Source organism: Gallinula chloropus (assembly GCF_964237585.1).
Source record: "Gallinula chloropus genome assembly, chromosome: 3".
Taxonomy (NCBI): Eukaryota; Metazoa; Chordata; class Aves; order Gruiformes; family Rallidae; genus Gallinula; species Gallinula chloropus.
In genome coordinates, this window is record NC_140087.1 from 94636592 (window position 1) to 94664413 (window position 27822).

General features: G+C 38.4%; 1 protein-coding gene across 1 annotated transcript in view; it reads left to right on the top strand.

Moving 5' to 3' along the window:
• The window catches only part of EYS (eyes shut homolog), a gene marked incomplete at both ends in the record, with an annotated part of 784773 nt that overhangs the window by 494482 nt on the left and 262469 nt on the right, over nucleotides 1-27822 (top strand). Inside the window, 3 exons of the mRNA XM_084261159.1 lie at nucleotides 7800-7990; nucleotides 10018-10109; nucleotides 24219-24369. Of these exons, the coding sequence (XP_084117285.1) occupies nucleotides 7800-7990; nucleotides 10018-10109; nucleotides 24219-24369 (434 nt within the window). The remainder of the gene's footprint in view (nucleotides 1-7799; nucleotides 7991-10017; nucleotides 10110-24218; nucleotides 24370-27822) is intronic.

A 27822-nucleotide genomic window follows, 5' to 3' on the forward strand; every position in this document is an offset into this window, starting at 1 on the left:
GCAAATAAGTATTTCTGGAAATAAAGGCTGGTTATAATTTTTCTGGCAGGGTAGATCATAGCCACAGTTTACCTGCACTGGTGATTCTGCAAAGACATTTAATTGCAAGTGCTGACCTGACTATCTATAAACGGCCCTTGGTTTGGCTTTCAGAATGCAGGTGTCACTGAAAAGTGGGATGGAAATCAACAGAAATTCTGAGCTTATTTTGCACATTCCAATTGAGTGTCTGTCATCCTAAAAATAATTTCAAGGCACTTCAGGATTTCTCTACACTCATGAATAAAGGTGCAGGTGTTAGAGCGCTCCAAGCTCTTATACCTGGAGGAAAAAAAGGTACATCTGATTTCCATTCAGTTTGAAATGGATTCACTTAAGCTATACTTTGAAAGACATCTGGGGCACAAATGTTTTATTGGCACATACAATATGCTGACGTGAGGCATAGTCCAACCTTGCTGGCACAGTCCAGCATGCCAGTTCCTCCTTTCCATAGGGAGCACTCCAGACCTCTATTTTTTTACCCATATGAGTTATAGAAAAGGGACAAAAATACACTTACTTGCTGGTGTTCTGTGAGTTTCTTTTTATGTAAAAATTTTAACTAGTTTAAAAGAAGCAATTTTCCTCCTTTTTTTCAGATCTCTCAAGTGGTTTTAAAAAAGTATGTGGTTTATGTATTTTATACATACAGAAAATTTGTATGCATTACTTCTCTATATATCTCAGTATATCAAAATGGGAAATTATTACTGTGAATACAATCTACTATTGGATATAAACAAATTTTATGCCCATTTTTTCCAACAATATCCAATACCTTAAATAATAAATACATTATTTACATTTTTAAAAGGGCGTTTTCTTCTATAAATGTCTGTATTACAGAAATTTGTTACCTGTATGATTTCAATTTCTGTTGTCACCGTGGCTTCTTTAGATCTCTCTGCTGTCTAAAATTGTGTGTTGTTTGTGCATATATATTTTTTTTAATGATTTGAAAAATATATTACCTAAAACCCCCTTATATGCATAGATTTGTTGTTCACTGTTTCCAGCAGTATTTTATAACAATTGACCAGAATGTAGGGGAGAACTGACAATTAATAGAAAATCTGCCAATTGTACCTTTTATGAAGTGAGCGGGAAGGGTAAGTGCAGATCTTGCTAGCAGCAGCATTGCAGACTGATTTTTGAAAATGAAGGAGTTAAGAATCAAAACATATATCAATAGGTAGGAGTGATGTGCATGTGAGGCAAGATACACAGTAACTGCAGGAAAAGGGAAGGACCTTCCTGGGGTTAGGATCTGATTTTCCATCCCTTTAAGGCAGCTGAATTCTGTATATGCGTTGGTTCATGTGTGTATGTATATGTTTAGGCTGGAAGCGCAGCCATTGTGAATTATGAGAGCTCTAAACAAGCTGTGTTTTTCATTCAGAAGATTTTTGCAGTCTACTCAACTCTGCAGCTCTGTGTAAGCATGACAAAGGAACAGTAAAGAGGGTTTATTCATAACTGTTGTTTTACTTTGCTTGAAAGCTGCTCGTGGGCTGCACTGGCAACGGTTCTGGATGTTAACCACGTTTTATTGTAGTCTAGCATGCCACATTAGAGAACATTTCAACTTTGAGAGGGAAACATAACTATAATTCTCTGCTAGTCATGCAGCACTGACTTCTTTGAGAGCATAAAACATATAGGCTTACTGTAACTGTGGGTACATGATGTGGAACCAAAGGTGAGGCAAAGCACAGAGAAATAGCATTGCACCTGGCAATGGAAGTAATGATTGAAGGTCATTGTTCCACTCTGTCTTTAAGGTGTTCCAGCTGAAAAGACTAAATAAAACATACAGATGAACATGAGACATGTTTGAAAATTAGATAAGGCCTTTTTAAATTTTGCTTACAAATATGAAGTAGGTAGTTGTATGTAAGGGAATAAAGAATAAAACTTGTGGATTATTTTGCTGTTACTGTCCTCCAAGACTCACTGGAATGATTGACCTTATGCAAAATAGAGTGATTGACTCTCTTTTCACATTCATGAAATGTGAAACTTCAAAGAAATGTGGGATGTGGAGATAAAACTTAGAAATGTAAAGAAATTGAAAGCTGAGGTACTTTCAGCATATTGAGGGTAAAAGAAAAAACACTGCTACAGAGACTGCCTGAGATAGGAGGGTCCAAGAAAAACAAAACAAAACAAAACCTGGAAAACATACAACTAATATTATCCACTAACCCTGCTTTTATTCAGAGTTCACAAAACTGGGGAGGCATGAATTCTATATAATTAAGACAGCAAGCAAGTTTCTACTGTGTTAACATGTTTTGATTTAAGACCATTTTCTCTTCACTTTCTGCCATTATTGTCTACAAAGAGCCTGTCTTCTCAATAACTTCTTTGTAAGTACTGAAAGGCTGCTGTTAAGTCCCTCTCAAAACTTCCCTGAAGACTTCTTACCTTCGGTATGAGCATCATGCTGGATCCTTGCATTGTCATGGCAATCGTTTTCCTTCATGGAGAGTTTTTTTCTTTTGCGTGTGGGAACCTTCAGCAGTGGTTGAAATGCAATCAGATCACATCATTAATACGATGTGTACATATTGGTACTATAGAGAAGGTGGCATGTACCTGGAAAAAGTGAATTTTCAATGTCAACTGTGTTCTAGGTATGAACATAATTGTACAGAAAAACTAGTGAAGGAAGTCCAAAAAGCAGTTTAAATTCATTTATTGCTATTAGGTGCAAAGGTCAGATAGACTATAATATTGACACAAGATTTAACTGTAATTGACAGTCAGGGTCATTTTTTAAAAATCTTGTCCAGGGTGCAGAACAGGAATTGAATGAAACTCCCATTAAGTAGTTTTACCAATAAGAAAGACCAGTTCTAGTCTCCCTTCCTTTTCTGAGTACCCAACTTCAAGATAAAAGCAATACTAATAAAATCTAGATTTTGTCCAGGTATTTCCCATGTTCCTCAGAAAGTGAGGGAATAAGCCAAGAGAGAGAGTTTCACAGCAAAGTATCACAGCTGAATTTGCTTTGTGCCATCCTAATTAGAGCACTGAAGACTTGTTTATGAGTTAAGAATTAAATTATTCATTTCCAGGTCACTGAAGAATTGTTACCAGCACTAATCTCCCCAAGAATATATTTGCAAAAGTATTTGTTAAATTTCAACTTTCTGTATGTGTTCATGTAATTTAAAAGGATCCTGTGTGTGAGTACTCATAGGAGAATGAAATGGTGGGGGAGGGTTAACTAAATGTAATGATGTTTTACCTGACTTACCTTCTGTACTTTTTTTCAGTACTTGTACTGTTCTTTTCTTCAAGTATCAGTGGTTGAGGAGCATGTCCACCAGTACAGCCCAAGTTAAATTCATCTTACTTGCAAGAGTTTCCTGTCATACTGTTGTCCAAGACACACTTTCTCCTCCCTCATTTCCCTTCAGGTTATGGTAATTGTTCCCCAGCACACTTAGTCTAAAGTCCTTGTCATCAGGTTAAAAAGTAAAACCACTCTTGCTTCACCTTGTTAAATACATCGGCAGAACTTTTAGGCATTTTGTTGAATGAGTTAGGGACTGTTCAGGACTGTCCCCCTCAAAAGTGAGACCAAGGACCCCATGCTTTCCTCCCTCGTGCCCAGACCTCTGCAGTCATTCTTGATACATGGGGTTACCCTGGCAACACTGTCCATGCCCTTATGGAAGAGTAGCAAAGGTTAACCATCTGGGCAAAATCCCAGACCCTGGCCCTACCAGGCAGCAAGCATCCAGAGACATCAGGTTGGGCTAGCAGATTGGCACCTCCATACGTAGAAGAACGGAGTCTTCAGTAACGGACTTGTTTTTCTTTGCCCCCTTCTGCAGTCTATATTAGAGAATAATACATGGGCTGAGCTGTCTCTGAAGGGTCTCCTGAACATCTTGCTTGCCGACAGTGGTGCCCTTGGCAGCTGCAGATCTGCTGGTTGATCAGAAACCATCCACCTACTGCCACATATTACAAGCTTCCAGTCTCCCAAATCTCAACAGCCCACCTGCCTCTATCTGTGGGACCATGGCTTCCAGCTGTGCCTATTTCCATTCTTCATGTGGTTCAGCTTCACTCATTTCTGCAAGCCACTTCATTTTCCCTGACGGTGCGCAGCTGCCTCACCTGACAACACAGTGCTGCCACTGGAGTGCACTGGGAGACCCAACTGAAAACAGCAGTGAGGGTCTGGGAGGGGGTCATGGTGTTTGGGGAAGCTGTTGGCATGGCCAGTGGTGCTGTCATTGAAGGGGTGAGACACTGGGCCATTCCTTGTGTTTTGGGCCTGCCTGCCAGACAGTCTCATGGAAGGTGGCAAGCAGGGGCAGACGCCAGTTGCTTTTGGTGGCAAGCAGGGACCGATGCCAGGCCATGAGTATGCCCTGGCTGAGGAGGCCATGGCACTGTTTGTGGTGGAAGCTAACTGGCTGTCCCAAGTGGAACATTGCTTCTTGCATGCTGTTTGCATAAGCCTGGGCCTGGGAGGCCATTGAAGTCAGTTGTTGGGCTGGAGGGGTCTGTAGCCAGCCCTGTCAAGCAGTCCTTGCTCTGACCTTCTCATTTCATTTTTCTATAATTTTTTTACTTGGCATTTCTCAGTTTTTTTCTTATGAGCATAGTTTTATATTACTTTAAGAGATCCGTTCCTTCTTTGTGAAAAATAAATAAAATTCCCAAATAGCAATTTAATTGTTCATATTTTTCATGAGAGAGTCCTTCCCACAGGGAAGCCTTCTCTCTGAATGCCGTAAGGTATTTGTAATTAAAAGAATAGTAAAAGATGTGTCTATGAAAGTAGGAAAAACAATAGCTTGAACGTGAGTGTTTTATTCCAAGGTGTAACATAACACAAAAAATAGCAATAGGAAGAAGAAAAGCATTATTATAATTCTTTCTGTTCCCAAGATAGACAAACTGCAGGATATGCATTAGCAGAAGCATCTAGACAGAAGCTCCATCATGCACAGGTGTGTGTGCACTCATGAGTATATTAAAAGCTTTTATTATCTCTACCTGCCTTTTAAAGCTAGATTTACAATTGAATAGCACTCAAAGTATAAATGTGAAGGTCTCCATTCTGAAGCTAACACAGCTGAAGCGCATTGGAATGGAGGAAACTCAGTAGGTACTAGCAAGAGTTAATGAAGCTTGCCAAGTGGGCCAGGCTGCAGGCCTGCCTGTGTACATGCCTACCATTACAGCTAGGTCTCAAACCTTTTAACATTCTGACATTAATATGAATTCGTGTAAACAGAAATGCGCAGAGAGCTGTAGATACACTGGGGAACAAGCTACAATTGGAAGGATTTTATAGGCCAAAGGGCTTTCCTGTTTCTTAAGAAAGCAAGTGTTAGACGTTCTGAGTGAAAGATAAAATACTGCATCAATTTTTCTTTCTTTTTTTTTTTTTTTTTTCTTTTTCTGAAGGCTTGGGTGATGAGCACTCTGCTTTAGGACAAATAGCAATCTAGAAAGCCAACTCCAGAGGTCAAATGAAAAAGCTGTATGAAAGTGTAGTAGAAGGATTATAAGCAAAGCTTGTGTTCTATAAAAAGAGATTGTGTACCGTTACAAGCCATGTGAGAATCTTTATAGGTAAAAGTACAGCAGAGGGTTTTGTTAGTAGCTATTGTGGGAAGGTATGTAGCCGTTTGGGATGCAAGTAGCACATGTGTATAGGTTTCACAAAACCCCAGAGCCTACGAAATATTCTTCAGTGTTTTCTCCCATTAAGTCTTTCCATATTTATGGGCTTCGAGCAATTTCAGCAATTTTACTGCAGATGATTCCTTTAAAAAGCTTTTGGTTAGCAGCATAAACGTATTTCCCATAAGGAGCTAATTGACTTAAAATCTGTGGAATACTGCAGTCTGTTGTCTTGCAAGGCAGCATCATTTGTGGCCACAAGAAGATGAAAAGGCATGGATGTCAGTGAAAATGAAGTACAGTTTTTTGGCTGCAGTGCTCTGTCTACTTACTACAATTACACATATAAAGGTAAAAGTCAGTGCCACTAGCTTTTAAGTGTTTGGTCATTCTTGAAATTTAGTAGATACTCTAGTCTGGCCTGAGTTACTGGAGTTTCAGTTTCAGGAATCATGAATAAACTGCTTTGTTCCCTCAGCCACCTTTTGTTTCTCTTGACAGATTTTACTGTCTCATAGTGAGATCTAGGGGGTCAGATGCCTTGTGTTAGCAAAGCACTAAAGGACTGACATAATTTCAATTCATATGTCTACTTAATTATATGCTGAACAGTGCAGGGGAAAAAAAAGTCATAACACACCAAACAACACCTCCAAAAAACAGGTACAGAAGGAATTTAAACTGCAGGAAAGGGAAGTTCCATGCAAGTCCACTGTCTTTCATCCAAGCTGATATGCTAAACGGAGTCCAAAAAAAGACGTGGTTAGATACCAGTAAATTAGGAGTGCAGGGATACTTGAGTGGTTCCATGGAGGAAGCAAAACAATGTGCAGGGGCAGTTGAGGACAAATGGACTGAGGGAAAGTTTAGTGCTTGGTGGCGAGCTCAGGAAGGAAAAAAACCCAAGGGTTAGGGACTAGAGCTAATCCTCTAAACCTATGTCTGCCCTTTAGAGAAATTATTGTGTCTATAAAATGGAAGAAGTTTTCTGTGCAATTTTGTATGTTTTTAATTAAGTTTTCTTAAATTTAAACACACAGGTTTTATCTTTCAAACCAGAATTGTAAAAGATTAAATACATTTAAAATTAAAAGCTCATCTTTTTTTGCATCACTGGTCATTGATTGGTATTGCTTGAAATGTTTGGTTTGTTTTACCGTTGCTGTCGCTCTTTTCACCTCTTCCTGTGAGTGTTAAGAGGTTTATTAGGAATTTGACCGCAGTGACCCTGACTTTGTAAACAGGTTTCTGAAAAATCATGAGAGGATAAAATTCAGCATAGTCTTACAATAATATACAGAAGTGCAACATGAGTAGTTTATAATTTATCCCAGTGTCACTGGTGGTCAGAATTTAAGCATATATAGTAATGTATTTGCTACTGGAGGTGGTGTCAGGAGAGAAAAAGGGAAAATAAAGGAGAGGCAAGATGAAAAGGGGGAAGGGGGTTAGTATCCCTCTGTCACCTGATGGCTTGCAGCTGTATCTTCACATACCTTTTCCATTTAAATGAGAGCTATATCCACCCTTGCAGGTATGGCCAGGTGCTGGAGTTTAAGAAGAATCTAAATAAAATAGATAAACTGGATGTATTTAGAAGGGAAACTTTCAACCCTACCAACATCCCATTGTTTATTTTAAACATAAATTGTTGACATATTTAAGATAATAATTTCATAATTAGTTTTTGGAATGTCTTTCTCACTTCCCATACTGTATGTTTTCTTCAAAGACTTGGAAGTCATTCATTCTTGCATCAAAACACTATGAGAAAGCCTAACTTAAAAAAAACCCTGTTCTGGACATACAGGATTCAAAACTGGTATAGATATATATCTACCAAGTGCTATGGTCTTCATAGTCTTATTTCAGGCATTGATCTTATTTCCTCCTTAATATAATTTCACCTAAACCTTTTTGTTTAGCTTTGTGACCCCTCAGTATTTGACAGAAAAACACTAGCATCAATTTTCAGATTAATGTCTGTCTCCTTGATAGGTGTAAAAGCATGTCCTGTATCATCGCTACCATTAGCAGAGTAAGAAAGCAATGATTGAAGAAAAGTCTTTGTATCCTTACATGTCTCAAAATTCTATTTACAGATTTTAGTTATGGTCTCTACTATGGTGATTCTTACCTGGAATTTCAAGGCTTACAATTGCACAGGCAAAACTTCATCCACTTGGAATTTAAGACGCATAATCCTCATGGACTACTCCTGTATATTGAACAGAGCCCAAAAACAATAGGACATCTTTTAATTCAACTTTTCATCAAACATGGCATCTTACAGGTAAGGCATCAAAATCTCACATTGAAGAAGTAAAAGTTAGATTCTGTAAAAATTTAATTTCTTTTTTTTTTCTTCTGTTTACCTCTAAAGAATTATAGTAGCTAGAGCTACAGACAGGCTTGAGATTCTGTAGTATTTTAAGGAAAATAGTTGTCAAACTTGGTATCTGTTCAAGAAAATTAATAGCTAATAAGATCAATACATCTCATGAGAGGTGGTGGTGAAGGGAATAAAGTGTATCTTTGTTACTGAGTGGCTTTTTTGCTTTGTCTGTCATGTTAATTCACAGTCCACAGAATCACAAAAATCATTTGCTTCACTTTTGTATGGAAACTAAATTCAAATACAGTTGTTTATAAACCTTAAGGAATAACACGTGTATCCCAGTATAACTTTATCTTTGCAAATGACTCCCTCATTTTTGAGGAAGAGATAAAGCTTTAGCTTTATGAAGAGATGGACAGATGCTAAAGAAGCCATAAAAGATATTGAAATATCAGGGGTTTATCTCATAATATATCTTCCATTTTCCTGTTAAGAATTTCCAAAAGGTTGTCTGTAATTATATTCTTCTGTAAGGATTGTGAAATGACTGCTTGGAACAGCATATTTGAGTTGTATTTGCCTTCATGTTTCAGGAACGAAACATGGTAGTTCCCTCACCAGAGTCCCGTGTAACTGTGAAGCAGGTATTCTTTATTGCAGCACTGAGGATCGCTCCAATGAATTAGCAAGATAACAGAGAATTTATGGTGCAAAATCATACATATTCAATACATTATCCAAGAGCTAATTACATACACATTAGATTTCTGAGACTTGATTTATATGTCAGAGTTTCTGCCGCATGCACAGTAGTTCTTTCTGGTGGGCTCCAGGGAGTCTTTGGTGATGGAGGATGAAATAAATACTCTTCCTCAAGTGTTTTCTAGTTGACCCTCTTCTGTTAGTTTTTGTTCTTGGTGACATGGCTCCACATGTATCTCAGTAACCAGCTTTCTCCAGTCATGCAGTTAAACGTTAACGGGTCTAATGGTTAGACAGCATGATAGATAGGTTTGTACAGTGGTTTTTCCTTTTTATTTAAGCTGCTCATCTATCTACATGACTTGGGACAAATTACAGACTTGACCTTTGAGGTAGTCTTAATTTCCTTCAAGAGCATGATTGTAATAAAAAGATAAATAAATTACAGATACACAGAAAAAGAAGAAGATAGCTTTTTATTTTGTTATATTGTGATTTACTTTGTTTCATTTGTTATTATGACTCTCTTTATCCAGAACAAATTATATTAGTCAGGGGCAGGAAGTTATCCAAGGTTTAGAAAATGTTGATGGCTTTAAGTCCATCTTACTTGTATTCATGGTAAAGTAATGATGCAGAAAAATATTTTTCTTACATATCATAAGCACCATAAAATATGGAAGTACTTTAATTGACAAAAATCTATTCAGAGATCCCAGCATGCCATGTTAAAACTAATTGAATTCACTTAATCATTCACAAAATCGGTCAATTAAATGTAGATTTAAAGCCCAATGAACAAATGGTTCTAAACTCACAATCAAGCTACAATTACAAGTAGACAAACCATGAAATCAAGTGCTTGTTCACATTAGTATAGGAAATTAAATGGTGTTCCAAAATGCTCCAGCCTGCATGCTACATTACGTGTTTGGAAGTGTAAGGAGGCCATAAAACGGTAAGTAAAATTCACCCGTGGCCAATGTTAATTTCAGCTGGGTTGCAGATGGTCAACTTCTTTGCAAATCAGGGCCATAATATCTGATTGGACAATACACAAAGATTAAAGCATTTTCATGCAGGCGAGGAAGCATGTATGTGTGCTTGTGTACAGACTTACTGATCCAGAGTTTGAATAAAATGTTAGTTTTCCTTGATTAAAAACCTGAAGGATATCATGTCTGTGAAACCATTTGTTATTTCTAAATTGAAGTTCCTAAGACTATAACTGTTTAATTATAAAAAGTTATGTAATGAAAGCATTTTTCCCCACACTGTAGTACCAGTTTTCATGTGATGAAGCATCAGAATTCAAAAATATTACTACTACTGCTAGAGTGGATGATGGACGTTGGTATAAAGTGCAGCTTAGGTAAGTCTTATATTTTACTGTTGTCTGTATTTGTAATTGCTTCAAAGATCATCTAGGCAGACAGAGCCCTGTGGGATGGGGTAAGAACAATCACTAACAGAAGCACTCCAAAAGGGGAACAAGAGCTGAACCAGGGGCAGAATACACACAGAGCACTTACTGATCCCAGAAAATGGTAACACACAGGACTTCACCAACTGCACCGGGACTATCCTGGACCCACATAAAACCTCCCCTCCCCAACCAGCCCCTTTTAGGAAGGTGTGATGTCACATGGTGTGGAAAACAGCCCAGGCCAACTGGGCTCACCTGTGCTGGCTGCCTGGGGAAGTTAACTCTGTCCTGGCTGAAACCAGGACACCAATTGGATATATATTGTTGACAATTAGATTTTATAGAGTTGCTATTGAAATATGTACGATACTTGTTTTATGAAGTTAACATGCAATTTAGTCAATTGCAGTATAAGATGGCATAGTAGAACTTAAATTTATTTTGGTGAAGAATTGCCATAGATTATTCAGCAGCTGCCTCAGGCTTTGCCAACATTGTTGAATTTTCTTGGAACTGACTGACAGAGAGATAACAAAGTTAAGTTTGAGTACTTGTGTCTGGGCAGTTGGTGAAGTTGGGATGGAAACATGGACATGCACAATGTGGGATTTTCTTTGTTCTGCAGATGTTTAATATTATGAATTAGGATCACAGGTGATAAAACAATTCTATTTCGTACTAGCTTGTTGAAAGAAAATTCTCATTGCCATTACTTGAAGTATTCCTAATTGCTTGGAGCCCTTTTGATGTCATCCTATGTTGGTAAGATTTCTGGTTTTCAGATTTACAAAAAGCAAAGCATTTCAGCTCTGCAAAATGAAGATAAACCATCTGCAAAGAATATACTGATTCTACAGTATCATGTTAAATGAAACAGACTTAAAAGTAGTAAGTGTTGTGTTATACAAGTTGAAATACAGTGAAAATTAGATAGTGATAGTATCTTCCTTTTCTACTTACAGGGGAACATTTTACTGCTTCTTTTATCCCACAGAAATCATTCCTGGTGTGAATAAAAGAAATGTCACACTTTTTAATGTTTGCAAATAAATGTGCATATTACTGTCTGACACTGCTCTATATCCATTCCTCGTAGTTCACCAGCATATTCATGCTGTAAGTAAAACAGCAGCACTGCTGAAGTACGTTTTTCACAGTGATGGAACATTATGGCTACAACAATTGTGATACTTCAGTAAAGTTGACATAATAAGAGGAACAGATTTACATCAAAATCTGGGATAGCTTGATAATTCTGAATAGGATGCAACTTTTTGGCTCAGATAAGTGTTAATTTATGGCTTTGTCTGCTAAAACCAGCCCATTGCCAAGCTCTGCCCCAGAGCAGTGCCTGAGAGTTCAGTTTGATAAGTAAGTGAGTGCACCTGTTTGCTAAACCTGGCTATCAGAAGCCATTGCAGGTGTCTCACACTTCTGACTGTGTCCTTGTGGTTTTCTTAAGAACATTACCTGGGAAGTGAAAGAGCTACAGTCGGAAATGGGTATGAGATTTCTTCAGGGCATTATGAAGGGAAGGAAATATTAGACTTGAGTACTGGGGTGTTTACATCTTTGGATTTGTTGTGAAGATACAGCGACCTTACTGGCAATGCCGGGAATACTGTATCACAGCTTCCTTACTAGAGCCCTTACAAACTTGACTTCCTTAACTGCTTTAAGGTTTATCTTTTTGCAATCTTTGTCATCAGAAAAAGTTGGTAAAATAACAGGTATTGTGGGAACAGGCCAAAAGGCAGCAGTCCTTTTCTTGGCCCACTGTACTCCATTGCAACAGCAGTCACTTCTGTACCAGTAAGAAGAGTTTCCTTGCTGCCCTGGTTCCAGCCAGGACAGAGTTAACTCCCCCAGGCTGTCCCAAACGTGACCTCCTGCCCTTATAAAAAGGCGGGAAAGGGAGGGCCTGTGCTGTATGTAGAGTGTGGTTGGGGCTTGGTTACTACCTTGGGAGGCTGGTAAGTGCTCTGTGCTGGCTGTGTGTGTGTGTGTGTGTGTGTGTGTGTGTGTGTGTGTGTGTGTGTGTGTGTGTGTGTGTGTGTGTGTGTGTGTGTGTTTGCTCTGTCATGAGTTCTGTTGTTGCTGTTCGCGCTGCAGTGCTGGTAACTGCTTTTTCCCCAGCCTGTGGGAGCTTTTGTCCATCTCATTCCTGTCCTGCCATGCTTGTGGTGTTTCGCTGAACTGTGGCAGGCCTTTTTGGTGCCCAGTGTGGAGCCTGCACCCAGGGTCCTGAAGTTCAGGGCCTTATGCTCTACTGACTGAGCTACTGTGATGGTTTTATCTCCTCCCTGTCAGTTCACTGCATGTTATTCTGCTGCTCCTTCCTGCTTGGGGGGGCATTCCTAAAACTCTGTCCCTGCTCTTGCCTGGGGTCCCTCTCACAGGAGACAGTCCTCTGTAAACTTCTCCAATGGGAGTCCTTTCCCCTGGGAGCTTCATTTTTCACCAACTGCCCTAGTACAGCTTCCATGGGGTGCAGACCTACCAGAAAAGACTGCTCCACCCTGGTTCCCCACAGAGTCACAAGTATTCCCCCTAGCAAACCTGCTCCACTGTGGGCCCCTCTCTTCATGGGCTGCAGGCTCTGACGGGAGCTTGCTCCAACGTGGACTTCTTGCAGAAGCCACCCCATAAGGATGTGTCAGGCCTGTCATCTCCCCCTGCTACTAAAACCTTGCCCTGCAAACTTGTAAAACTTCATTAAAAAAGCTTTTTTACTTTACTCTTAATCTCAGATCGCAATTGTAAAATTCAAATATGTCATCTTTTAAATTGATTATGCAGTAGATTGTCCTGAAAACAGCTCCTTTCTTTAAAATGAATCTATAGATTTTGAACACTTTTAATTGACCATTACCATTGCTATTAGAAAAGTAGTGTAGATGCTCTGTCAGTCTAGAAACCAACTGCAAAATGTGTCAATCTGCTTTTTTTAAAGAGTGCATAATTCTTGCAACACATAATGTTTGTTGTTTGAGTTTTGCACTCAAGACTTTTGATGATTGATTGTCTTGGGTTTGAGATGTTTTCAGACTCGTCAGGAAAAGATCTTTCTAATCATGCCATAATGTGACATATGCTCGCTCTGGAGCTTGTATATTGCTTGGCTTTGATAGCTTTTTATGAAGGCCTGAGACAATCCATATGGTACAAAATATGCTGTATTTATTATACTTTGGAATATGCTACAAAGGTCCTATTTTCCCCAGGGCTTTCAGGCAGGTAAGATAAACAGGTGATAAAGTGGTTAGAAAAAAGACCTGCACATGCTTTTCTTTTGTTTGTTTTGTAATTTCACTTTTATTGTAAATTCCTGTTTTTATTTTATCACAAAGGTGCTGAACTTTGGCCTTCATTTTTAATGTAAAAGCATGTATGTGAAGTAGCCCTCCATCTGCTTTATGTACTGTCTAAATGCCATATACTCAATGTAAAACATGCTTAATGGACATCTTCCAAAAAAACCCTATAAGCTACAAGATATTAACAGCAATGACTGCTGCTTAATTAGAGTATAAGTGTATTCAGTATTTATGTAATGTGGCAAGAGGTGTATTCTTGATATGGTAGGTTCATAATGTTCATTTTCTGGGACTCTCCCAAGGAAGCTATCGGATTATTTGTATCAGCTGCAGGGTATTTGTTGAAGTGCTTGGACATACACAGAGTTAAACCTGATTTATCTTTCTTACCAGTACAAACCATTTAGGAAGCCGTTGGACCTCTGAAATGTCCTTCTCAATCCCATGTTTCTAGTCTGTGCTTGTCTTTTTTTCCAGTACCCCCGAAGTGTAAATCTAGGGGTGTATGAATCACAAATGCTGATTTACTTCATAATTTCTAATTCATTTTCCCATCTCAGTGGTTTGTCTTAGAAAAAGTTGAGCTTATTACACTTAGTCCAATTTAGTTATGATTTGTTAACATTGGTAGTAAAATCGCATTTCTTGTTTTCTGAAGTGCACTGTCTTGATGTCTGATTAGTTTATATCTGCTATGTACTGTCTGGTACATAGCATCATGAAGTATCAGGAGAGCTGGAAGCCTTTTGTCTTGTTTTGGGTTGGTTTTTGGACAGAGATCATGAAATTTAACCTAAAATACTTAATGGTGAATGGTGAAGAATACCCCTACCCCCAATAGTAGATTCTGTAATAAATCTGAAAGGAAAAAGAAACTGACTTTGCAGCAAGGTGTGGTTATTGGCACAAATAGCTCAAAGTGGGGGACTGATTTCTGTGTGCTGAAGATTTCTGTTACTCAGTGACACTATTACTACCCACTAGCAGAGCGTGACTGTGCTGCAGTGATGGCAATGCCGGATTGCAGGAAGAGAATCAGAGGTGATTAAAACCAAATAGGAATCAAAAAACACTGAATAGAGGAAAAGCTTGGAGATTTTGCTAGTCAGGATGTATCTCTATGTTTTCCAGTTCATTCTACTAACCTGCACAGTACATTTAGAGAGAATTAATTTGATTTTAATCCTTTCACAGATAAGTAGAAGGGGAGCTGGGCTAATAGCATTCTCTCCTGTGACTAATTTTATTCATTACTTTATCTCATAAATACTTGATAATTTAAATGTAGCTTAATGTATCTTTCTATTTGGAGGTCAAGTGTTCAAAATAAATGGTGGTGCTTCTTAAGAATAAATGTTCAATCAATAATGGCTTTCAGATTATGCTATTTTTTGTCCTAGAACCTAATCCTCTCTTTTTAATAACTTAGAGCACTATGGAAATAATGGCTTTGTAAATGCTAGAGAGGAATAGCAATACAAATACAGGATCTCACAGAAAATCATCAGAACGTTTAATAATAAAAACAGATGAGCGGCCTGGTGTATACATAGGTTGAATACTGGGGATGCATGGATGATATCTGCTGCTGAAGAAATGTTAAGGGAAGTGATAGGTAATCAATGAAATTATACTTACCCAGTTTACTTTCTGTGTAAGCTCAGATTTTGGTACCTGAAGGTTATTTTTTTGTGTACAAATACTAGGAATTGGTTTCATGTACAGTTTATCAATGAAGCTGTCATGTCTTGGGTATTTTCGAAGTGCCAGTTTAATTATTCTCTGAAAATAGAACAGAACATCTTAAACTTCACTGGTTGAACCACTTTACGAAGGCTGTTACCTATTCTTTGAAGTGTCATAATGAAAAGCAAGAATGTTTTTATTTCTAGATTCACAAACTACTAACTTTTTCCTTATTACATTTGCCTTTGCCTTCAGTAGGAGAAGGGAAGAAACAGCATGTCCTTTCTTACTGACTGCTGCATATCATGAAATTCCATATCTTTTAGAAATACTGCCTCAATTCAAGTATTTGCTGGAGGCTTTTCCTCAGGACATGTCCTTAGCTGGTTCTTTGTTTAAGCATATTTAAATCTTGTTCTGTCCCATGTGATCTATATAGTAACATTCAGCTCCATTCCTCACATTATTAATTTTCCAGCCTGTTCCTGATTTTATTCTCAGAATAACTCGAACTGCTAATTTTTAAAGCAAAGTAATAACAGCATCAACTGGCATCTTATGCATTTCAAGTATATTTTCCTTATAAAAAGTAATAGAAAATAACAGTATCCCATTTATTAAATGTATTTTCTTACTTAGGAAGCAGACCTAATATGAAATAGAATCCAGTAGTTTTTTATACATTGAAATGTGCTGAAGCCTTCAATTTCCTTAAAGGGATTTTTAAGTTCTTATGCCTTTGCATGTGATGTCAATATGTTTTATACAGTATATGCATATTAATAGTGAACACATCAGCTACCACAAAGGAAGCTTTGAGGGGAAAAATGTGAATTTTAAAGATGTCTTAAAACTTTTTCCCTCTGTGGATGAACATGTTATATCATTTTAACACTACAGAATGAGGTACTATAAACTACCATTTTTATCTAAGATACTATTTCTAAAAATTCTTGGGTTTAGAGCTTCAGGCCAGAAAGGACCACTCATTTCAGCACCAGGGGACCACTAGGTTTAACTCCTCTGTCCTAAATATTTTATTCAGAAATCCACAGATTTCAGTTAGCTCAAACCCTTCTGTTTCCTAAATATTTTCCTAAGATGTATTCTACTGTCATCACCTCTTTGCTCACAGCATTGGTGAGGAGTTTATATATCCAAATGATCCCAGCCAGTACTGCTAACCCTGTGTCTCAGATGTGTGACCCTGGCTGTATGACTGAGCAGTGACAGACATGAGGTGTAATTCACCCTCACATCAAAAGGGTGGGTTTTTTCTACCTGCTAGATATCCTTCCACTACAAAAGTCAGTCTCTGCTGTTGGAGATGTCCCAGAGAATGGAGAAACAAAAAATAATTAGCCAGTTCAGTACTGGGAGAAAGATGCTGTTAGGCACTTCCCATTGCATCCAGCAGCCTGAAGGCATGAGTTTTATGAAAAGCCTTGTGCTGAGGCAGATCCGAGGAAGCGTGAGTATTTGAAAGGTGATGCAAGCCATCCTTTTCTTGCTGGAGAAAGAGGGATATGCAGAGAGCAGGACAAGCAGTGTAGCTGTCTTGTTAATTCAGACAGCACTGTGTGAATACTGTACACTCTAACTCCTACTTAGTAAGAAGGAAGCTTTCTTTGTACTTCATCCCGAGTGATTCCCTTTCAGTCAGTCATCTGGAGGCGGAGAGATTGCTCCTCTTCTGAAAGCAAATAAGCTTTGTCTCCCTGAAGGACAGGATGGGGCTTGCAGAGAGTCTGCAGCAACATTGCAGACTGGAAAAATCCTGAAAAAAGAAAGGCAGAGTCTGACTGCTCTAAGTGAAGCGTCAAGGTGAGCCTTGTAATGCCATGGAAGGAAGGAGATTTTTGGAGCCCAACAGTTTTAGTAAAAGAATGTATTCAAGTTAGAGAATACATTTGTTTTCAACCTTTTTGTTTAATCTTGCTTCTGTGTTTTCATTTTTTAAAAAGTTACCTTTTACTAAAAAATCTGGTTATGTTCTCTGAAACCTACCTTTAAAGTGAGGGCTCCTTTATATCTGTCCTGGAGAAGTGACATCAAGAAAGAGGGTGAATTCAGAGTCCCTTCAAAGGGAGACATTTAGCCTCAGAGAGATTTGGTTGGGTTTTTTTCCATGTTCAAGCTATGTTCTTTTGTTTGTTTTCAGCTGAATGCTTTCCTTAGTGCAAATTGCTGTGTGAGGAAGGGAGGAAGGAATGAAGATTGGAACTTAGTCCTTTTCCTAAATTATCAGTCAAACCATACCTATAGATGTAATAAAAATGCTAGTGAGGCTCCAGTGTATATACTGTAGATATTCAGTCCCCCTTTCACCCTTTCTCTAAAATGTTAACTTAAAGCTTGTTGCCTTGAGGTGACAATGTTCCTTTTAGAAACAAACTTTCACGAAAAAAATAAAATGCAGTTATACTGCTGATGTTGCATCCGCATACTCCATCTAAATGTTGTGTAGTGATGATCTCAGTTCTGCATTGCCAGACATGTCCAAATACTCTTTGCTGTTCTGAAATCTCTGCAAGAGCTTTATTCAACAAGATTTCACAAAGAAAGCAGGAATAGTGGAAATGGAAAAAATATGAACGATGACAGAAACTTGGCATTGTTTTCATACCTTGTAGTTAGTTTCCAGAAATGGAGAACAATGGAAGTACACTTTCTCCTTCCATATCTGTCTCAGTTTTAATCTTTTATTGTATTTGCTCAGTGCAGGCTTGGGGGTTTTATATGAAGTGCATTTGTTTGTGGCTAAATAATATTAGTCTGTTTTGCATGGATGCAATGTGGAAAAAAACCCACCCTTAATTGTAATGAAAAACCATCATGAAATCAAAGCTCAACATTGTACTTATTTTAGGTTCCACAGGGGGACTATTTTTCATAAACTTTGTATGAGTCAACAGAGAATAAGCAACTGCCTTTTTAACAATGTAATTGAATGCAATGGATTTAATTATACTAAATTGATCATAATAACAGTTAATAGCGACTTAATACCACCAATTAGCTTGATACGAATTGTTGTTTTACAGCCTCTTTAAGATAAAAGCTTACTTAGTCATGCCACATCTTGGGTACAAATCACATTCTACGCCTCTTCAGAATTCTGCCATCAAAGTAGACACTCAGATGTTAAAATTTAGACTCATCAAAGAGACAGATCTGCAGTGTGCAGTGATCTATTATTGCTCAGATTATTTAAATACTAAAAATGTTCCTGTCATTGCTACTTTCTTTTACTTTGGATCTCAAAAGAGCTCATTAGTCTCGCTTCTAAACCAAAAAATTTTCGAATTCTGAGGCAACTTGTTGCAGGAACAAATATAAAAACTGTAACAGAGTAAGGCTATGATAACAGGCAACATGCCTAAAACTTTATTCTATATTATTTTCTGTATTAATTTCTGAGGATACTAAAAGCAGGTTCAGTGTTCTGTGGCTGCCTTGGACTCATGTCGCAAGCATAGAAATGATGTTAAGGAGAACACAGGATATAGAGACCAGAAATAATGTTGCCAGGCAGAGTTGATGTAAATATGAATTCCTACTGGGCAACTTGTTATTCAGGTTGGTCTTCAAGTTCTGCTTGAAAGATAGTGTTGCAAGTCTAGATCCAACTCTGAACTTGCCACTGCCTGAATAGAGTACCCTCATTTGGCCCAAGCTTTTCACTGGGTGACACTTCAGTTATGTCTGCATCAACTTTAACTAAGTACATGTTGTTTTTTAAATTTAGTTTCTGTAAACAGTATTTAAGATTGTTACAATGTGAGCAGCAGGAAGCTTGAAGCTTTCCAAACTGCAGAAACAGAAATGGCCAGAGGCACAGATCATTGGTGTTTTTTTTTTCTTTTCTGGCTAAATTTATAGAAATAAATAAAATTGAAATGTGAAGACTGTTCTCTGGACCTGAGGCCAACTGACAGGTCCCAGATCATTTCTAGAATAATGCTTATTGCAAAACAGGTGGGCAACACTTCAACTATGAATGATTCCTGTATTGCACTACGATGAACTCTTTCAGTTTCAGAACTCACCTGGGAGGCAACTGTGACAGGAATGGTGGTAACTTCATTTAAAAAAATGATTGTGTCAGGACTCGAACTCATGCTGTTGGACCTTTTTAGTTTAGTAATGTAAGTGTAACCTCTGTGAACAGAATAAAGGGATACCTGGACTTAGGGATTTGATGGATGGACCACCCAGTAGATAAAGAATTGGCTGGACAGTCACACTCAGACTTGTGATCAGTGAGTAGTGTTCCTCGGGTTGGTACTGGGCACCAGTGCTGTTTAACATCTTCATTGGGAACATGAACAGTGCACCTTCATCAGATGTGCTGATGACACCAAGTTGTGTGGTGTGATCAACATGCTTGAAGGAAGGGATGCCACCCAGAGGGACCTTGAAAGGCTGGAGAAATGGGCCTATGTGAACCTCATGAATTTCAACAGCATCAATTGCAAGGTCCTGCATATGGGTTGGTGCAATACCAAGCACATCTACAGGAAGTATAGAGTAGCCCTGAGGAGAAAGACTTGTGAGCGCTGGCTGATGTTAAGCTCGAGGTGAACCAGCAATGTGTGCTTGTAGCCTAGAAAGATAGCTGTACCCTGGGTTGCATCAAAAAAATCATGATCAGCAGGTCGAGGCAGGTGATTCTGCCCCTCTTCTCTGTTCTTCAGACCCCACCTGGAGTACTGCATCCAGGTCTGGGGTCCCCAGCACAAAACTAGATAGAGCCATTGGGATGAAGACACAAAGATGATCAGAGGGCTGTAGCACTTCTTTTGAGAAGACAGACTGAGAATGTTGTGCTTGTTCAGCCTGGAGAAGAGAAGGTTCCAGGGAGACTTTATTACAGCCTTCCAGTACCTAAATGGGCCTACAGGAAAGCTGTAGGGGGATTCTTTATCAGAGAGTGTAGTAATAGGACAAGTGGTAATGGACTTAAACTAAAAGAAAGTAGATTTAGATTAAATATTAAGAAAATGTTCTTTACTGTGAGGGTGGTGAAGCACTGAACCAGGTTGTGTGGAGAAGCTGTGTCTGCCCCCTCCCTGGCAGTATTCAAGGCCAGGTTGGATGAGCCTTTGGGCAACCTGGTCTAGTGGAGGGTGTCCCTGGCCATGACAGGGGATTGGAGCTAGATGATCTTTGAGGTCCCTTCTGAACCACTTCCAAACCATTCTATGACTATGATATTTTTCATTCCTGAGAATACAAAAGATCATCCCCCCAGCATTCCTAGAGTAATTTGCATCATGCCTTCATTGTTGTTATTTATTTACTCGAATCATTCTCTAATACCAGCCTAAGAAATCAGCTCCAGGTCCTGGATATACGAGTCTGCTGTCAGAGGGAATGAGAAAAAAATACGTTGTTGGCTCATTAGTTCATAAGCGACTTGAAAGTGTGTGCTACCTGGTGTCTCAGTAGGGCACAGTCAGCACCAACAGATGTCAGCAGTCTAAAATGATGCATCTTGCTGCAGAGTGAAAATTTAATGATTGTGAGTGTAACTCGTATATTTTCTATCTAAATAAATCTTCTGAGGGTAATATGAGGTTCTGTCTTACTCTCTAAATGTTATTACTGTGGCTTTGGAGTGGGTTTTTTGCTAAAGAAAAATGTCGCAGGATTGTAGAATCTTCGAATAATTCAGGCTAGTAGGGACCTCAGGAGGTCTCTAGTCCAACCTCCTGCTCAAAGCAGGGCCAGACAAGGGGTCAGACAACATTGCTGAGGGCATTATTCAGCCAGGTTTTCAAGACCTCCAAAGGTGAAACCTGCAAAACCTCAGCGAGCAGATATTCCATTCTTAAAGTTGCTTCAAACACCCCTGCAAAGCCTTAAGGATTTCAAAACCAGTACTGAGTCAGAATTGATCCCACCTTTAAATGTGCATTACGAAGATGTAACTCTTAATTGTCTGTGACAGTCAGTCTATTGCTATGTTGCAGCTTTACAGAAATAAACACTCTACTGCAAGGAGCAATTTGACTAGGAAAATGAAAGGAAATCTACCAGATACTGGGTAAAAACCAGAGGGAAACAGGAGTTGGCTTTGATTTTTATAAGCTAAGAAAGCCATTAAAAAATAAACACAGTGAAAATTAAATATATTTTTAAACATTAATGTTGTGTTCAATAAAATCAGAGAATTTTGGGGTAGTTTTTTAGAATATATGATAATAAAATTTCTCTTTATCAATTGCAAACTACAAAAAATAATTGATACAGCTGTTTGGAAGCCTACTTTAGTTTTCCTGTAATAGACTGAATATAAATATTACTTCCTGGATAGTTCAGGGGGAATGAGTGAATTGTTTATTGTTGTTTAGCATGGTCGAGCTAAAAATGAAATTACTAGAGGTGGGTGAAAGCTTTGATCTTATTTCTAGAACAGGAGATTTCCCTTTCTTATCAGGAAAACCAGATATAAAAGAAGCTTTATTCCCAGCAAGGCTGCACAGTGTGACTGACAGTATTTTATGTGGACATCCTTCTTTCCCCCCTCCTCTTCTCCCATTTGTTTTATTACCTTTTTACCATTTTATGATAATCCCAAACATTTCATTTAATCATCACTAACAAATGTCAGCAAGTAAGGACATTATGTAAAAGGATTTGGATTTCATACAGACATTGTCATGTTTAGGTACCGTTATCCCAACGGTTATCAAATTATTATCTGACCTTTCCATCCTTCCAACCTGCGAGGCATTGGGCAATGGATTTAATACTGTTTAGACAGAATTCATCTTCAGGTTATAATTAATAGGCCAGTATTTAATCATTACATTTATGTGAGTACAAATGAGGAATCTGCGAACTATTACTGCTGGGTTGGACTGAGGCACAATTACTGGTAGCTTACCCAGCAAAAGTGCTTGAGACTTGCTGTACGCATTTCCACATTTATAATTATGCAAAAAGCTCTGTCTTCTTACTTGACCTTTAAAGCACCCAATGTGCTGATTGTAGAAAAAGTGTTTTAAAAGCCTGATGGAAATTTCATGGAGTGCATATATGACCCGGTGATTGTATCATCAGCAAATGCTAAACAATAATGGTTTAAGGTTGTTATTCTAATTTGGCCAGACCCTGCTAGATTCAATCAAGTACAATCAGAGGTGCATGCCTGACATTTTAACAAGCTTAGGGCGAAGGCAGCTAATGCTATTGAATTGCATTAACTTGTTTTCTGACATGAAGTACTGGGAATTAATTTTAAAATATGTTTATGTATGCACACAAAAATACCTCTGCGTATCCATCATATAAGCTATTAAGAACAAGCTGACAAATATGTCTAAAACTAATGTGAAAAGAACTACATTTGTAAATGAGGTGCTTCTGTAATAGGAGTACATGCATGGCCACATAACCAGTTATAGCACTAGCATCTCAAAATGTGTAGAAGTTGTTAAAAATTAAAGCTATTTGACAGCTTTCCTTCATTTAGCACATTTATTTAAATATTTAAAAAATAAAAAATGCATTACTTTGCATCAAAACAAGTCTGATTTAAAATATTTCAGAAGAGTTGCTATCCTATTATTGCGACTTTATTTATGTTTTATCCTTTTATGAGAAAGAGAAAACATCTTAGATATTTAATATCAATAATTTTGTCCGTAGAACTCTCACCAAAGCTTTCTGCTATAGAATTAATATATCAAAAATGATACACTGGGTCCAAACCTTAGGGAAAAACTGCTTGTTCATTGGAAACAGAGCTACTCAGAATACAGGCATAAGTTACACACATCAGCCAACTTCCTTTGTAAGCTAATAATCAAAAGGGTGTGATGCAGAGGCTTCTGTATGTGCGTAGGCATACAACCATTGCAGAATATCTACAAAATGTGGTAGAAGAACATACTCCTTGATTGGAGCTGGCAAAAATTTTCTTCTGCATTTTTCTTGTTTGTGTTGGCAGGAAAATGAGAAATATACCAAAAATAAAGAAGAGAACTTCTTGGAAATATGTTGCTAATGTTATGTGTCCATCTTCTCAAAAAATTATAGAAGACCTTATGAGAAATTCTTTATATCAGAAGATAGTGAAGAAATTTTTCCATGCTCTTTTTCGCTGGGATTCAGAAGCTAGATTTGCATTATCAAAGATAAACTGACTTCATACTTTACCCATAGCATCCTAGCTAAATTACAGATTTGCTTTTATGGTTGTGTTCAGTATATGCTATTTACACCTGTATCTCAAAGGCACTTCAGTATCTTTAAACCTACAGCTGATTGAACTCCGATGTGTTTCATGTGCAGAGAGGGTACACTGAAAGACATTCCTGAGTGAGAGGCTCTTGCTCAGTTCTGGTATTTCTTCGCTGTGCTTGCTTTCATGAAGACTCTGTGCTTGCTGCCAGTCAGTTGCCAGAATGTAAATGAGTTTTGCGTCATTAAAACAAAAATAGAAGAAAAACAAATTGTTTACTTAGCACCTTCTGTTTATTGTTAACAGTTTACACATGCTGCTAAGAGCGACACTGATAGTGAGTGTGTGGACAGGGGGAGGGAAAAGGGAACGTGTTAAATTCAGGGCCTAATATAATTGCCTTCAGCTTTAGGAATAATGCTTTTGAAGATAAATATTACAAATTACATTAGGTTTGCAGTCTCTAAAATCTAGTTTATTGTAAATTGCTTCTCTGGGTTATCTCTTCTGTGATGAAAAAGGGATATTTTAAGTCTGTTTTTCAAATTGCAAAGCCTTCTTGTTATTGTTAAAAATTGCCTAACTTTCTTATTAAGCTATTATTATGTGTTTTGGCTTTCTTGGCAATTACAGTCCTCAGATTTACAATATGGCTTCATTTTAATGGAAGTTCAAACCCCAAAGACATGCCAACTTACAGCTTGTTAAACATCATCTTTTGTGTTTATAGTCTTTAATATAAAAACAGCTATTTACTTCGTTTTCTTTCCTTATCGGTTTAGTAACAGCCTAATTAATTTGTCAGACAGTATTGTAAACTCTGTAGGGTGGTAAAATGTCCCTATTTTTAAATTTTTGCAGGCAAGGCATGGTACCATGTGAAGCAGAAATGTCAGTCCTGGGGATATCTGACAAGACAAGTACTCCTAGCAATTTCTGGTCCAGTTCATACTGGCTTGAAACAGGATCCATATTTGTTGGTGGCCTGCCTCATCACTATGCAATAAAACAGGTATTTTTTTGGCTTATTACTTATTTTTATTTAAGACGTTTGTTATTTTGGGAGTGGCATACTGCATAAGATGTAACTGAAGATATTTAAACTGTGCAAAAAAATAAAAATAAGAACATTTTGACGATCGCATCTAAGGGATGTCTGGTCCCTTGCAGAGTTTTGTGGGTACCTGGGATTTTGGTAAACAAAGTAAACAGTCAGAATTCTGGCCTGAAGTTTACATCTACATTCTTGTTTGTCTTGAGTATGCAGAGTTAAGGAGCAATATCATCAGACTTAGAGGAGATACCTCTTATGCTGGTGCTGTGAAGATGTGAAAAGTGTAACTGCACTGGTTTCCATAACCAAAGGAGCTCTGTGCTGGCACGGACAGGTGTGTGTAAAGAGTGGAGCAAGCAAGTGAGAATTAACCTGTAGAACTGCATTAATGAATGAGAGGTATGGCACAGGAATGTGAACTTGTGGGGCCATGTTTGCAGCTAGGGTAAGGGAAAATGCAGGGGTGACAGGTAATCCACAGTAGGGCTAGCACAGAGCTAGGGAAGAAGCGGGCTATGAAGGTGTTGAGAAGAGTATGTACAGGGGTGTGCAGAGTGCTGGAGAGATGTGGATCATTGTTGAATTGTTATAGACGATTTGGGGGCTGACCAAATTATTTTTTTTTTTTCCCAAAGCAGGATTAGTCTAGATGGTGGTTTCTATTCTAGTCTGACCCTCACACTGATCAAAATCCCAGCCCCTGTAATTCACTTGAGACTAGAACCATAGGCCCAGGGGGCACTCACTCTGGGTCCTGTGCAGAGCAGTTCTCAGCTGGCTCAGCTCCATGCATCTTCTCAGACATGGAGACCCCATCTGCACCCAGGGGGGTTTGTCATAGCTAAGTATACAATTTTTTTCAATTGAATTGTTGGCATAAGGTGTCTTGCCAGTCTTGTAGCCCTAAGTCAGAGATTGATTTTCCCCTTATTTAAAGCCAAATAGGACTTTGGTTACCTGGATTATTTCACCCCCTAGTCTCATGTCCCAAAGATGTTACAAGAGTTGATCACCGTCAGATAACAGAGATTGTTTGTGTGTCTTTATTTGTTCTCCACACATGATGGAATAAACCAGTCAGCACTGGCTTGGTGTAGTCAAGGTCATAGAATCATAGAATGGTCTGGGTGGGAAGGGACCCCAAGGATCATAGAGCTCCAACCCCCCTACCACAGACAGGGCCACCAACCTCCAGGCCTGGATCTACACAAGGCTGCCCAGGGCCCCATCCAACCTGGCCTTGAACACCTCCAGGGACGGGGCATCAACCACCTCTCTGGGCAGCCTGTGCCAGAGAGGTCCATTTAGCTGAACAGAGATCTTTGTATAGTTAACTGTATCACCACATCTGTAACAAAGTTAACCTGAAGGGTTTTTTTTGTTTTCCCATTGCCCAGCAGAATTGTAGTCAGAGCTGGACATACGAAGTCCAGATTTCATGATTTGCTTCATACATTCAGGTAGGTTTCACCCTGTGGTAATTGTTTTAACATTTTTTTTCCTGTTCTTTGGTAAGTGAAGGTCACTTTATAATGAGATGAACAGAGTAATTTCAAGCACAGGTTTGGCTCTGATGCGGTCACTGTAATACACCATTTCTGGATTTCTTTAACTTTCTAATAGATTGGACAGTAACCAATCAAATGGCAATAAAGTTGAAATCCAACTTAAATTCTTGCGAGTTGGTTAATTTAGGGTTGCAAAATGCTCATCCAAAAGTACACTTTACATACTACATACTGGCATTAAAAATACATGTCAAATAGTATTTGTAGTCAAATAATTTTTTTCTTAATTCAGACATTCATACTGAAATTATCCATTCATCTGTAATACTTTGTCCTACTAGTTGCATGTAAAATCTTATTTCCTATGGAAATTTATCTTCAAAAAATGTTTTATACTAGGAAGGAATAAGAAAACTGTGTTTTCAGTACTTACATTATCTGTCTTCTAGACACTAAGAGAAATGTTTTTGGGCATCCCCCAAGGAATTTATTGTGAAAGCTTAGGTAAGTTCAATCCATGGAGTGTATTTAAGAGAAGCTACAGAAGCAATTTGTTTGAGGCATATAATGTGTATGTGAGAGGGAGCTTTGAGATGGTAAATAGCTCTTCACCAGCCAAAGGCAAAATAAAATCCAGAACAATAGTTTTACCTTAGGTTTCACTTAAAATAGTGATAAAACACATTAAGGGTAATTTACTGCTAAAACATTTTTCCTATATCTGTTGGATTGCCATATCAAGATAGGCTTTCTTTATTTAAGGATATTGCTGTTCAGTGGATTATTAACACAGGATTAGTAAGTGAGATGGTATGGTCTGTGTTTGTTAGCTATGTGAGGTAATAGATGTGCAAGTGCTTAAGCTGGTGATATGTAACCTCTAATAGTACTCAGAAAGTGTATGTTCAAAAAACCTTCCCCAAAGGTAAAAATACATTCTCGACTCTGTTGCCTGTCTAGTTTTTCACGAAGCCTTTTTGCATTTCACTCCTTTCTGTTTGAGATTACCTCAGCCTTTTATTTCGTTTCATTTCTTTGCTCCTTTGTGATTTTTATGTTAAATTTTGATCTTCGTGTCTCATTTTGCCTAATTTTTGCTTCTTTTTAGTAGCTTTGGGTAAGTTTAATTTTCCCCATCAAAGTATGTTGGCTATAAGCCACGTACGGTCTATAAAGGCTGTGTTTCCTCTTTTGTCAGGGAACGGAGAATTGGCAGTCCAAGTTCTCTTTATGTGGGCTTTTCAATCCCAGGGTTGGAAACCACTCCGGGAAGTTTCCTTCTCATCAGTTCTGACCCAGGCAGTCAGGCTTCTATTGTAAAACCTTCATCATCCCTGAAACAGAACAGGGATGTTTCTGACCTTCATCCTGCAGTTTGCTTCAAGGGAGATTTCTGCTCCAGCTGAGACTTGGCTTTTTCTGGCAAATGCTGTGATCGCTCTTGGAGTCAAGTCTGATAATGACCCTTGTGATATCTGTAGTATCTGCCTAATAATATAATACATTGTCTTATTTTAGATGAGCTCCTTCTCTCCCTGGAGTAGTTCACTCTGCTGTTGGCTCTCCTACTTTCTAATATTGTGGAAGTTGCAGAGAGCAGTGACTTCAGACCCTAGACTGCTTCACTTTCTGTCTAACAGTAACTTCTAGCTGTCAGTGACAGAAACTGTTGACACAGGAGTTCTGTACTACTGGAACTGGCTCATGTTACACTATTAATTTCCAGACTAGATTCCTCTTACTTTTTGAGTGAAGTTTGATATCATCTGTGAAGCCCTCAGGGTAAAATAATGTGTCCTCTGAGGATTTCCAGTGCTGCAGTTTCCTAATAATCCCTCAAGTGCCCATGCATTTTTTTCCGCATGCTTATGTTATGTCTGTATGTTTATTATTCAGTATTGCT